At 43.6% G+C, this 14,052-nt stretch overlaps 1 protein-coding gene across 1 annotated transcript in view; it reads left to right on the forward strand.

Moving 5' to 3' along the window:
• Nucleotides 1-10,486: 10,486 nt before the first annotated feature.
• The window catches only part of LOC132780115 (inositol-trisphosphate 3-kinase C), a 35,397-nt gene continuing 31,831 nt past the window's right edge, over nucleotides 10,487-14,052 (forward strand). The window contains exon 1 of the mRNA XM_067462164.1: nucleotides 10,487-10,644. Within this exon, the coding sequence (XP_067318265.1) occupies nucleotides 10,555-10,644 (90 nt within the window). The 5' untranslated portion in view covers nucleotides 10,487-10,554. The remainder of the gene's footprint in view (nucleotides 10,645-14,052) is intronic.

Below are 14,052 nucleotides of genomic sequence, written 5' to 3' on the forward strand. Positions count from 1 at the left end.
AGCATTCCAGGCTGAATACCAATCCAAGGGGGAGGGAAGGCAGGATTCCATTTTGCATTTGTGGGAAAGCTTTGTTTTGGATCAGATGGCATATACTTCTCTGTGGAGTTGCAATACAATTTTTAAAATTGACACTGGCAATTGAGGTGCATCCACACTGTGAAATTAACGCAGTTTGATACCGTTTTAACTGCCACATGCTTTGGAATCAATGGGAACTATGCTCTAGTGTCCCACCAGCACTCCTTGGCAGGAACCTTGTGAAACTACAACTTCCATGAGCCCATAATTGTTTAATCCCTGCTTTATGCATTTTATAGAAAAGTTTTAATGTTTATTTTATAGAAATACATCTTTAATATGTGTATTTGTGGTATATTCACAATGTTTGTGTGTTTTAATTGCCATGATGAAAGGCAGGTAAGAAAAATATATTATTGTTATTATATTATTATATAATATATAATAATTTATTATATATTATATAATAATATGTATATAAATAAAAATGTAATGTTCGTTTGTGGGATTAACAGAACTCAGAAACCACTGGACGAACTGACACCAAATTTGGACACAAGACATCTACTAAAGCAATCTATGTCCTTCACTCAAAAAAGGATACCTTTATGCCTATATTATCTATGTCTATAATAATAATAATATCTATATACACATATAATATGTATACATCTATAATTATAATATCTATATAATATCTATAATAATGATATCTATATGCCTATAATAATATCTATAGGTCTGTAATAATATCCATACATCTGTTGCCTGTTTTTGCTCAAAAGATGTTTAGCCCTGTGTTCCTTCTATTTTTTATCAGTTTTATACTAATTCATGCAATGCTTTGAGTCCCCCCAGGGGTGAGAAAGGCAGTATATAAATACTGTAAATAATAATAATAAAATTTTGATATGAAATAAAAAATAACATCTATAATAATAATACCTATATACCTTTAATAATAATATTTGTGTCTATAATAATACAATCTATATGCCTATAATAATATCTATATGTCTATAATAACAATAATAATAATAATAATAATAATAATACCTATATAATATCTTTGAACTGGTTTATATGACAGTGTGGACTCAGGTAACCCAGGGCCCTTCCACACATCCATATAACCCTTTGGCCTCGAGGAGACTGAATTGGGCCTGTATTAGGTTGACACTTTGCCACTTCAGTTGTGTATTGATGGCTTAGAAACCAGCTCCTCCTCTTTTCTTTCTTTCCCATTTCTCCACAATGGGCCACAGCAATGCGTGGCTGGGTAGAGCTAGTAATATAATAACATGAAGCCATGGCAGTGAAAGTGGGGTTAAACACTGTAGATCAGGCATGGGAAAAATTTCTAACTTGGGGTTCGCATGCTAGCACTTCCTGCTATGAGAACTGGGGGGAAGGACGAAAGAGAGGAAGGGAAGGATGGAAGGAGAAAGAGGGAGAGAGGGGAGGAGCGAAGAAAGAGGGTAGGAAAGAAAGGGTAGAAGGGAAGGAAAGAAAGGGTAGAAGGGAAGGATAGAAGGAAGGAAGGGGAGGAAGGAGGAAGGAAAAAGAGAAGGAAGGGAGGAAAAGAAGGATGGATGGAAGGATGGGAAGAATAAAGTAAAGAGAAGGAAGGAAAGACAAAAGGGAAGGAAGGAAGAAGATGGAGAGAGGGAAGGCAGGACAAAAGGGTGGAAGGAAAGAATGGAAGGAAGGAGAAAGGAAAGAGAGAAAGAAGGAAAAACAAAAGGGAAGGAAGGAAGAAGGAAAAAGGGAGGGAAGAGTGAAGGTGGGACAAAAGGGTGGAAGGGAAGGATGGGTGGAAGGAAGGAAGGGAATGAAGAGAAGGAAGAAGGAAAGAGAAGGAAGGAAGAATGAAAGGGTGGAAGCAAAAGATGGAAAGTAGGAAGGGAAGGAGAAAGGATAGAAAGAAGGAAGGGGATGATAAAGGAAAGAGAGAAGGAAGGAAAGGCAAAAGGGAAGGAAGGGGAAAGATGGAGAGAGGGAGGAAGGAGGGAAGGCAGGATGAAAGGGTGGAAGGGAAGGATGGATGGAAGGAAGAGAAGGAGGAAGGAAAGAGAGAAGGAAGGATAAAGGAAAGAGAGAAGGATGGAAAGACAAAAAGGAAGGAAGAAGGAGAGAGGGAGGAAAGAGGGAAGGCAGGACAAAAGGGTGGAGGGGAAGGAAGAAGGAAGGAAGGATGAAAGGGTGGGACTGAAGGATGGTAGGAAGGGAAGCAGAAAGGACAGAAAGAAGGAATGGGAGGATAAAGAAAGGAGAGAAGGAAGGACAGACAAAAGGGAAGGAAGGAGAAAGATGGAGAGGGAGGAAAGAGGGAAGGCAGAAGAAGGAAGGAAAAAGAAGGAAGCAAGGATGAAAAGGTGGAAGGGAATGGGGGAGAGGGAGGAAAAATAGAAGAGAGGAAAGTAAAGTGATGGAAAGAAGGGAAAGAGAGAAGGAAGGAAGGATGAAAGGGTGGAACCAAAGGATGGAAGGAAGGAAGGGATGGAGGAAGGAGAGAAGGATGAAAAGATGGAAGGAAGGAAGGAAGGAAGGAAGGAAGGAAGGAAGGAAGGAAGGAGAAAGAGGAAAGTTAGGAAGGAGGGAGAAAGAGGGAGGGTAGGAGGAAGGAAAGAGAGAAGGAAGGGTAGGATGGTGAGAGAGAAAAGAGCCCAAGGGGCCTGGGTTTACTCATAACTGATGTCGATACATCCAGCAATCATTTCCTGGTCCATTTGAATTGCAGATATCATTGATTGAGCCCTGGTTGCTCAGTGCTTAGGGAAAGACACTCTGTACATGCTCAGAGGCACTGTTTATTACTATCTCAGAGCAATCCAGGGCTGAGAATTGACATTAACAATGGAGTTTGGGCTACATTTAGGATCAGAGTAAGACTTTTGGAATTCTGATCCCAGTTGACCTTGGGTTTTTCCTTGTCTGAGTCATCATACAATCACACTTTCTGGCATTCCTAGACTGATCTAAGGAAGCAGTTTCCTATCTGGGGAAAGGAAACAAAAGAAAGGCAAATGAAGCTGTCTTGGGACCAGCTCTTGAGCAACTTGGGAGATGAGATGACAAATTCCAAAACAGATGGAAAATGTTGCGCGCAAATGGGACAGAATCACAGGATGCTCTCAGTAGTGACTCAAAGGGAGAACAAACTGTTTACTGACAGCAATAGGACACAATGCCATCCACAATGTTTAGAATAGACATTCTAAACTGATTCCAAATGAAGCCATGAGCTTCTGACTACACCTGGAATACTGTGTCCAATTCTGGGCATTGCAATTGAAGGGAGATGTTGACAAGCTGGAATGTGTCCAGAGGAGGGCGACTCAAATAATCAAAGGTCTGGAGAACAAGCCCAATGAGGAGTAGCTTAAAGAGCTGGGCATGTTAGTTTGCAGATTAGAGGGAGAGAAGACAGGACGAGGGCCATGTATAAATATGTGAGGGGACATCATAGGGAGGAGGGAGCAAGCTTGTTTTCTGCTGCCTTGGAGATTAGGACGTGGAACAATGGCTTCTAACTACAAGAAAGGAGATTCCATGTGAACATTAGGAAGAACTTCCTGATTGTGAGAGCCGTTCAGCAGTGGAACTCTCTGCCCTGGAGTGTGGTAGAGGCTCCTTCTTTGTAGGCTTTGAAACCGAGGCTGGATGACCATCTGTTGGGGGTGCTTTGAATGTGATTTTCCTGCTTCTTGGCAGAGGGTTGGACTGGATTGCCCACAAGGTCTCTTCCAACTGTACGATTCTATGATTCTATGATAGTCTCCTTCTCTGGAGATTTTAAAGCATAGACTGGATGGCCATCTGTCATGAGGGCTTTGATTGTGTTCCTGCATCGCAGGGGGTTGGATTGGATAGCCCATGGGGTGTCTTTCAACTATATGATTCTATGCAAATATGAAGCCTGGATGGATCAGTTCTTTAGATCTCAAGAAGTGAATGATTTCTTCTTATTGTTGTTGTTGGTCGTGAAAAGAGAGCTCCATGTAGTGATGCTGGCCACATTACCTTGGAGATGTCTAAGGACAACGCCAGCTCTTTGGCTTGAAATGGAGATGAGCACCACCTCCCAGAGTCAGACACAATGTCAGGGGAAAACCTTTGCCTTTTTAATATATATTATTTGTTGCATTTGTATTCTGCCTTTCTCCCACAGTGGGTCAAAATGCTGCTTTCAAAACTAAGAAATTAAAACATTCCTGAAAACCATTAAAACCACATTTGTAGAGTTAGACACCGATTTCTCCTTTCCTTTCATTATGGAATGTTGGGAGTTATATTTTGGTGAGGCACCAGCATTTTTGGCATTGAGCCATAGCAGTTTAAGTGGTGCAAAGTGCATTAATTCTACAGTGTAGATGCACCCGCTGACATTCTGAAGCCGGACGGAGAAATTGCAAAATGACGCAGGAAGATATTGTTCTCGCTGCCAAGCTGTGCAATAACCTCTTGCACAAAAGGTGGGTGGGGAGGGAAAGAGAACTCTGCTCCCTTCATCTCATTTGTTTAGCGTTGTACTGGAAAGTATGCGCACACATGTGTGTCTTTGCATGCGTCTTTCTCGTGGCCAATGTCCTCACAGTCGTTGTGCAAAGATTGCCTTGATTTCACAGCAGCCTGATTTGAAACATTCGTCTGGCTTTTGATTTTCAACATGCCTCTGGGTAGGGTGCATCTACACTGTCGAATTAATACAGTTTAAGACCACTTGGACTGCTATGGCTCAGTGTACACTTTAGTGACATAAACCCAGATTGAAGTAAGCTGAGGAAAATGCCAGGAGAGGAGGTGCATCTAAACTGCAGCATTAATGCAGTTTGGTATAGCTTTAACTGCTGTAGGTGAATGTTCATAGTTTGGCAAGGCACCAACACTCATTGACCCTGTAAAACCATAACTTCCAGCATCCCATAGCATTGACCCATAAGAGTTAAAGTGGTATCAAACTGCATTAATTCTACAGTGTAGATGCAATCAGTGTCTCACAGTCCATATGTTGTTCCATATTAATAACATTAGCCTTCTTATCCACACTCTGATGTTGTTTGGCCACATACGAGGGGCATTCATTAAAGAATTCCCTTGACCCACTTCTATTTATCACAGGATGCTGAAACTGCACATGTATAATGCTTACTTTTTTACTTAGGCAATCTCTCGTAACTCGAGGATTATTGTCTTCCAGATGTGGTGTCTTGGTGGTGGGTGCGTAGGTGGCTGTGGAACCCTATTCTTGATCTGCATGTTCTCCAGCAGTGAGGACATTGGTTTCCAGACGGAAGGCGTTCCCGGTCAGAGTTGGCTTGATGTGCCTTCCTCTTGGCACGTTTCTCCCTTTCACCCTCCATTTGTGCCTCTTCAAATTCTGCAGCACTGCTGGTCATAGCTGACCTCCAGCTAGAGCACTCAAGAGCCAGGGCTTCCCAGTTCTCTGTGTCTATGCCACAGTTTTTGAGGTTGGCTTTAAGCCCATCTTTAAATCTCTTTTCCTGCCCACCAACATTCCGTTTTCTGTTCTTGAGTTCGGAGTAGAGTACCTGCTTTGGGAGATGGTGATCGGGCATTCGGACAACATGGTCAGTCCAGTGGAGTTGATGATGGAGGACCATCGCTTCAATGCTGGTGGTCTTTGCTTCTTCCAGCACGCTGACATTTGTCCGCCTATCTTCTCAAAAGATTTGCAGGATTTTTCAGAGGCAGCGCTGATGGAATCGTTCCAGGAGTTGCATGTGATGTCCATCTAAATGTTAGGAAGAACCCATCTGAACATTAGGAAGAACTTCCTGGCTGTGAGAGCCGTTCAACAGTGAAAATCTCTGCCCTGGAGTGTGGTAGAGTAGAGGCTCCTTCTTTGGAAGCTTTTAAACAGAGGCTGGATGGCCATCTGTCGAGAGTGGTTTGAATGCAATTTTTCTGCTTCTTGGCAGGGGGTTTGACAGGATGGCGCATGAGGTCTCTTTCAACTCTATGATTCTATGACACTCCACATTTTGCAGGCACATAGCAGGGTTGGGAGAACGATGGCTTTATAAATAAGCACCTTGGTGTCCCTATGGATGTCCCGATTCTCAAACACTCTCTGTTACATGTGTAATGATATAAGTCTCTATATGTTACGTGCCAATTGACAACTCAGAACTGAGAACAGTCTTGATTTGACAGGTTCTGAAGTGGTGTGAGGTTTGATAATGGACCCAGTGGAATACAGAGCTGTCATCAAGTTCCTTGATTTGAAAGGCTGCACGCCAAAGGAGACATTCAATAAGATGAAAGAGGTTTATGGTGATGATTCCCCATCACAGGATGTAGTCAAGAACTGGTATCATCCATTCAAATGTGGCCGAACTTTGGTGCTAACAGCTCCAATTCCAGGACGACCCCACTCTGCTATTGATGAGCACACCATCCAGCAAGTGGACATCACCATTTTGGAAAATTGCTGCATAACCATTTGCCACCTATCCCAAAATGTCAAGATTAAGGTGGGATCCGTAGAAAAAAATATCCAGTACCATTTCCACATGCATAAGGTATCCACTTGCTAGGTCCCCTGGCTGCTCACACCTTTCCAGAAGCAGGAATTAGTTGAATGCTCTCAGGCTCTATTGACAATGTGCTATGGAAACTAGAAGGACTTTTTCAAAAGACTGATCACACAGGGTGAAAGCTGGGTCCATCACTATGATCCTGAGACTAAAGTCCAGTTGATGCAATAGAAGCATCATGACTCACCGCCTTCAAAGAAGGCACGTGTCCAACTCTTGACAGGAAAAGTCATGCTCACAGTCTTTTGGGACCAGCACGGAGTAGGATTGATGGATTTCCTAGCAAAGGGGACCATAATCACTAGGGCATACTAGGCTTCACTGTTGTGGAAATTGCAGGAGGGCATCAAAACCAAGAGACGTGGCATGCTCACCAAAGGTGTCCGCCTTCTGCAAGACAATGCACCAGTTCACAACTCACATGTTGCCCAAATGGAAGAAGCATGCTCCTGTGGTTTTGAAATTCGACTGCATCCCCTTTATTCACCCGACCTTGCACCATCAGACCTGCACCTCTTTCCAACAATGAAGTTATTATTGAAGGACAAGCATTTTTCAGATGATGAGACTCTGATTTCTGAAGTCACAATGTGGCTTTTGGAGCAACCTGTCAACTTCTACAAGCGACGTGTTTACAGTTGCTTCAAAAGATGGGAGAAGTGTGTGTCCCTAGGTGGCACCCATGGAGAGAAGGACTCAGAACTGGGCCAAGTTTCATTGCTCTCAGTCCACAGGAAATGGGTCAAGGGAAATCTTTAAAGAACGCCCCTCATATGTCCATCCAAATGTTGAAGGTATAGCTAATTACAACGAATGATGGCAGCTGTAGTCCAACAACAACAACTCTTCTAACTCTCCCATCTGTTCCTGGTTTACATCCATCCAAATTTTCAAGGTATAATCACCTCTCAACAAAAGTTTGCTCCAGGCACTGTCAGGCAATTATATGCTAATCAAGGTGGTCAGTTGACACACCTAGCTCCAGCAGTCAAGAACCCTTTGTTCCACCCTGGTCATTCCACAGATATATAAACCCATTTTTCCTAGTTCCAACAGACCTCACTACCTCTGAGGATGCTTGCCATAGACGCAGGCGAATCGTCAGGAGAGAATGCCTCTAGAACATGGCCATATAGCCCGAAAAAACCTACAACAACCCGGTGATTCCGGCCATGAAAGCCTTCAATAATACTTTCAAGGTATAGCTAATGACGACGAATGATGGGAGCTGTAGTCCAGCAACATTTCTTCTATCTCTCCAACATCTCTTCTAGATTTGCAGTTCATTGCTTCTGTAAACTGCATGGCTTTTAAAAATAATACTGTCAGGAATCTAACCCACACATTTGGCCACTCACTGTGTTTGAGTCTTATCTTGCTAAAGCAAGGGCATATCTTTCTCTTTTTTTAGAGGAAGTGTCATCTCTTGGGGGTGGGTGACACAGGACAAACTGACATATGACAAAGAGTGTGTGGCACAATCGCTGACGCCAGAACGAAAGGGTGAACACAGTCACGTTCTTGTTCTGAGGGTCTGTGAGTCACCCAAGCGCAACACGGGGGGAACAGAAGGAGGCAACTCAGAACTTTTGGCATTCCACCCATGAAAACTGGGACACAAGCACCATCAGAGTGTGCTCCAGACAACAAAGGCCACGAATGAGGAAGAATTCCTAAGGTAGAAGCACTGCAGCTGTTTGCTTTTGCCTGAGCCTACTGGGAAGGGCAAGGTTTTGCCACCTCCTCTCTTGGGCTCCAATTTTGTGCCCATCAGATACAAGCATTTCTTTGTTTCCCAGAATCCTGTCAAGGCCAACAGCAAAAGCTGATCTATCTATCTGTCTGTCTGTCTGCACACAGATATACACACACACAAACACACATATATATTTGTGTGTGTGACACACACATACACTAGCTTGGAGACCCGGCAATGCCCAGGAAAAGCTGGTCTGTCTGTTTGTCTGTCTATCATCTATCTATCTATCTATCTATCTATCTATCTATTTACACACAGATACACACACACATATACTAGCTTGGGGACTCAATGATGCCCAGTTTACTTGAGAAAGGCATTGCTTGTTTTGGGAAGTTTGCTAATATTTCTGGATGCAGGGTGAACTACAACTCTTCTCAGCACTTGGAACTATAGCCCATTTGTGGAGTCAGGAGGCTGTCTGTGTAAGTGGACACCTCCGCCACATATACACATACACACATTTTCACTGTTATTATATGTATAGATTATACACACACACACACACACACAGGGACACATATATCCATACATATACACTATGGATAAACATGCATATGCAAACATATGTGTGCTTATGTCTGTATAATATGTATTCACATATTATATGTATATATGTACACACACACACACACATCTATAATGTATATATATGCACGCACACACACACACATACTGTATATACCAACACATTTACATATCTTTCTGTGTGTGGAAAGAAATATATATGCATTTTGTGCATACACGCTATCCAGAGATAGATATGTGTGCGTGTGTCTGTATATATGCATGTATACATATATACACAGATGAAATAAGCTGATATTGACCCAGTACATATACACACATACATATGGATAGATATGTATTTATACATGAATACAAAACATACACTACATATACACATGTATATGCATACATGTGTATTTATGTATGTATAATATGTATTCACATAGTGTTTAGGTATGTGCTGTCCAAATTTGGTGTCAATTGGTTCAGTGGTTTTTGAGTTCTGTTAATCCCACAAACGAACATTACATTTTTATTTATATAGATTACGTGTAATATAAAATATATAATTATAATATCATATTATTATTAGTAGTAGTACTGTATTGTAATACATTATAACATTATAAATATTATATGTATATACAATATATTATATTATTAGCATAGTATATAGCACATACATATATGCTTGTATACAGAAATACACAAATAACATAAACACGAATACATACATAAACATACAGATATATACACAAATATATGTGTGTAAACATATAGACACATACAGAATCAGAGACTAAACTGGGCATCATTGAGTCCCTAAGCTAGTATATGTGTGTGTGTATCTGTGTGTAAATAGATAGATAGATAGATAGATAGATAGATGATAGAAAGACAAACAGACAGACCAACCAGCTTTTTCTGGGCATTGCCGGGTCTCCAAGCCAGTGTAAGTGTGTGTGTATGTCTTTTCCAAAACAGGCTGCTAGGAAGCTGGAAGTTGTAGTGTGGTACTTGGAGCACTACAACTCCCATGTTCTCTTATAACCATGATCACAATGTGTGTGCATTTTCCAGAGCGGGAAGCTGGGAGTTGTAGTGTGGTACTTGGAGCACTACAACTCCCATGGTCTCCTATAACCATGATCACAATGTGTGTGTGTGTCTTTTCCAAAGCAGGCTGCTACGAAGCTGGGAGTTGTAGTGCGGTACTTGGAGCACTACAACTCCCATGATCTCCTGTAACCGTGATCACAATGTGTGTGTGTGTCTGTGTGTGTGTCTTTTCCAAAGCAGGCTGCTGGGAAGCTGGGAGTTGTAGTGCGGTACTTGGAGCACTACAACTCCCACGATCTCCTATAACAGTGATTACAAGATACCGCATGGGCCATCTAGTCCAACCCCTTGCCATGCAGGAAAAGAACAATCAAAGCATCCCTGGCAGATGGCCATCAATACCCATACACGCATATATAATATACCTATTACATATATATCCAAACACATCTGCATGTCTATCTCTGTGTATATGCATTCCTATACCAAGCCTTCCCTCTTCCATAGGGCAAAATCCCATCTGGGGCGCCTCCTCCTCCTCCTGCCTGCTGGAGCCTCCCACCTTGGAGGGGCGGAGCACGCTCTCTTCCCAGGAGGCTGGCTTGAGCTCCGGCTTGGCCTTGGAAGCAGGGCCGGAGGAGGACGATGCGCCTGGAGAAGGGCTCCCCCGTGGGACCTGCAGCCGGACAGAGTTCCAGCTGCCCCGCCACCGCCGGGGACGAGGCCCGGGAAAAGGTGAGCCTTGTTGCAGGGGCGCCTTTCTTAAAGGGGGCCTCAAGCACGAGGAGGTTTGGGGGAGAAGGGCTTCGGCCTCGAGCGGTACTTGGAGCACTACAACTCCCATGATCTCCTATAACCGATATCACAATGGGTGTGTGTGTTTCTTTTCCAAAGCAGGCTGCTGGGAAGCTGGGAGTTGTAATGTGGTCCTTGGAGCACTACAACTCTCACATTCTCCTATAACCGTAATTACAATGTGTGTGTGCGTCTTTTCCAAAGCAGGCTGCTGGGAAGCTGTGAGTTGAAGTGCGGTACTTGGAGCACTACAACTCCTATCATCCTGACCGAAGTGTGTGTGTGTCTTTTCCAAAACAGGCTGCTAGGAAGCTGGGAGTTGTAGTGCGGTACTTGGAGCACTACAACTCCCATGATCTCCTGTAACCGTGATCACAATGTGTCTGTGTGTGTCTTTTCCAAAGCAGGCTGTTGGGAAGTTGGGAGTTGTAGTGCGGTACTTGGAGCACTACAACTCACATGATCTATAACCGTAATGACCTGTATGTGTGTGTCTTTTCCAAAGCAGGCTGCTGGGAAACTGGGAATTGTAGTGCGTTACTTGGAGCACTACAATTCCTGTGAACTCCTATAACCGTAATCACAATGTGTGTGTGTGTCTTTTCCAAAGCAGGCTGCTGGGAAGCTGGGAGTTGTAGTGTGGTCCTTGGAGCACTACAACTCTCATATTCTCCTATAATCCTGACCGAAGTGTGTGTGTGTGTCTTTTCCAAAACAGGATGCTGGGAAGCTGGGAGTTGTAGTGCGGTACTTGGAGTACTACAACTCCCACGATCTCCTATAACCGTGATCACAATGTGTGTGTATCTTTTCCAAAGCAGGCTGCTGGGAAGCTGGGAGTTGTAGTGCGCTACTTGGAGCACTACAACTCCCATGATTTCTTATAACCGTAATGACAATGTGTGTGTCTTTTCCAAAGAAGGCTGCTGGGAAGCTGGGAGTTGTAGTGTGGTACTTGGAGCACTACAATTCCCGTGAACTCCTATAACTGTAATCACAATGTGTGTGTGTCTTTTCCAAAGCAGGCTGCTGGGAAGCTGGGAGTTGTAGTGTGGTCCTTGTAGCACTACAACTCCCATATCTCCTATAATCCTGACCGAAGTGTGTGTGTGTCTTTTCCAAAACAGGATACTGGGAAGCTGGGAGTTGTAATGCAGTACTTGGAGCACTACAACTCCCACGATCTTCTATAACCGTGATCACAATGTGTGTGCATTTTCCAGAGCGGGAAGCTGGGAGTTGTAGTTTCCCCTCCAAACAAAGCCCTCCCCATCTGCAGTACATTGTGGACTCCCACAATGCAGTTGAACTTTATTGCATGACTCTACACTGATCATATAATGCAGTTTCAAACTGCATTACATGGCAGTGTAGACGGGGCCAAAATAGGATCCTAATAATCCCAACTAAGAGCTCAGAAAATGAAAATAATGGAGGACTACAATTCCCAGAATCCCCCTCTCCCCTTAGTTCATAGAAAAGTTGCTCCAAAAGAAGCAGAACATTTCCCTTTTCCCTGAAACAATTAATGGTTTCATTCCTTCCTTAGTCTTTGCATCTACACTGTAGATTTAATGCAGTTTGACACCACTTCAATACCTATGGCTCAAGCTATGGGATCCTGGGAGTTTCACAATGTTTTGTTGAGCCTTCCCTGCCAAAGAGTGCTGAGGTCTCATCAAACTACAAATTCCTATGGTTCCATATAGTACATTGCCTCTAAAGTGGTATCAAACTGCGTTAATTCCATTGTGTAGACCAGGCATGGGCAAGCTTTCTAACTTGGAGGCCGCATGCTTGATAGGAGGGCTGGCTGCCCGGGCATGGAAGGAAGGAAGAGAAGAAGGAAGGATGGATGGAAGGAGATAGAAGGAGAGAGGGAAGAAGGAGAGAAAGAGGGAAGAAAGGAAGGATGGAAGGAGAGAGAGGGAAGAAGGGAAGGAAGGATGAAAGGGAAGGAGGAAGAAAAAAGAGGAAGAAGAGAAGGAGAAAGGGAAGAAAGAGGGAAGGAATGAAAGACAAACGGGAAGGATGAAAGGGAAGGAGGAAAGAAAAAGAGAAAGAAGGGTAGGATGGAAGGAGAAAGAAGGAAGGAAGGATGAAAGGGAAGGAGGAAGGAAAAAGAGAAAGAAGGAAAGAAGAGAAGGATGGAAGGAGAAAAAGGGACTGAAGGAAGAAGGGGAGAAAAAGAGAAGGATGGAAGGGAAGAATGGAAGGAGAAAGGGAGAGAGGGATGAAAGGAAGAATGAGGGAAGGAAGGAAAGACAAAAGGGAAGGAATGATGAAAGGTAAGGAGGAAGGAAAAAGGGAAAGAAGGATGGAAGGAGATAGAGGGAGAGAGGGAAGAAGGGGAGAAAGAGGGAAGAAAGGTTGGAAGGGAAGGATGGAAGGAGAGAGGGACGAAAGGAAGAAAGAGGGAAGGGAGGAAAGACAAAGGGGAAGAAAGGAAGGATGGAAGGAAACGAGGAAGGAAGGAAAAAAGGAAGAAGGGAAGGAGAAAGGGAAGAAAGGAAGAAAGAGGGAAGAAAGGAAAGACAAAAGGTAAGGAAGGCTGAAAGGGAAGGAGGAAGGAAAGAGAGAAGGAAGGGAAGGATGGAAGGCGAGAGAGGGAAGAAAGAGGGAAGGAAAGAAAGACAAAAGGGAAGGAAGGATGAAAGGGTGGAAGAGAAAGAAGGAAGGGAAGGATGAAGAAAGGGAAGACAAAAGAGAAGGAAGTAAGAGAAAAAGGGGGAGAGGGAGGAAAGAGTCAAGGATGGATGGATGGAAAAGGTGGAAGGGAAGGATGGAAGGAGAAAGAGCCAAGAGAGGGAAGAAGGGAGGAAAGAAGGAAAGACAAAATGGAGGGAAGTATGAAAGGGTGGAAGAGAGAGATGGAAGGAAGGAAGGGGTGGATGAATGAATGAAGGGAAGGCAAAAGGGAAGGAAGGAGAAAGATGGAAAGAGGGAAGAAAGATGCAAAGAGGGAAGGACTGAAAAGGTGGAAGGGAAGGATGGAAGGAGAAAGAGGGAGTGAGGGAAGGAAAGACAAAAGGGAGGGAAGAACTAAAGAGTGAAAGGGAAGAAGGGAGGAAAGAAAAAGGAAGGACGAAAGGGTGGAAGAGAATGGAGGGAAAAAGGAGGGGAGGGTGAAGAGAGCAAAGGAAGAAAAGACAAAAAGGAAGGAAGGAGAAAGAGGGAGCGAGGGAAGGAAGGACAAAAAGGTGGAAGGGAAGGCAAAAGAAGAAGATAAGAGAGAAGGAAGGAAAAATAGGATGGTGTGAGAGAGGAGGGCCTGAGAAAGGAGCCCAAGGGGTCATATCTGACCCCCGGGCCCAAGTTTGACTATACCTGGTGTAGACGCAGCTCTGT

This window comes from Anolis sagrei, chromosome Y, assembly GCF_037176765.1.
Source record: "Anolis sagrei isolate rAnoSag1 chromosome Y, rAnoSag1.mat, whole genome shotgun sequence".
NCBI classification, from domain to species: Eukaryota; Metazoa; Chordata; class Lepidosauria; order Squamata; family Dactyloidae; genus Anolis; species Anolis sagrei.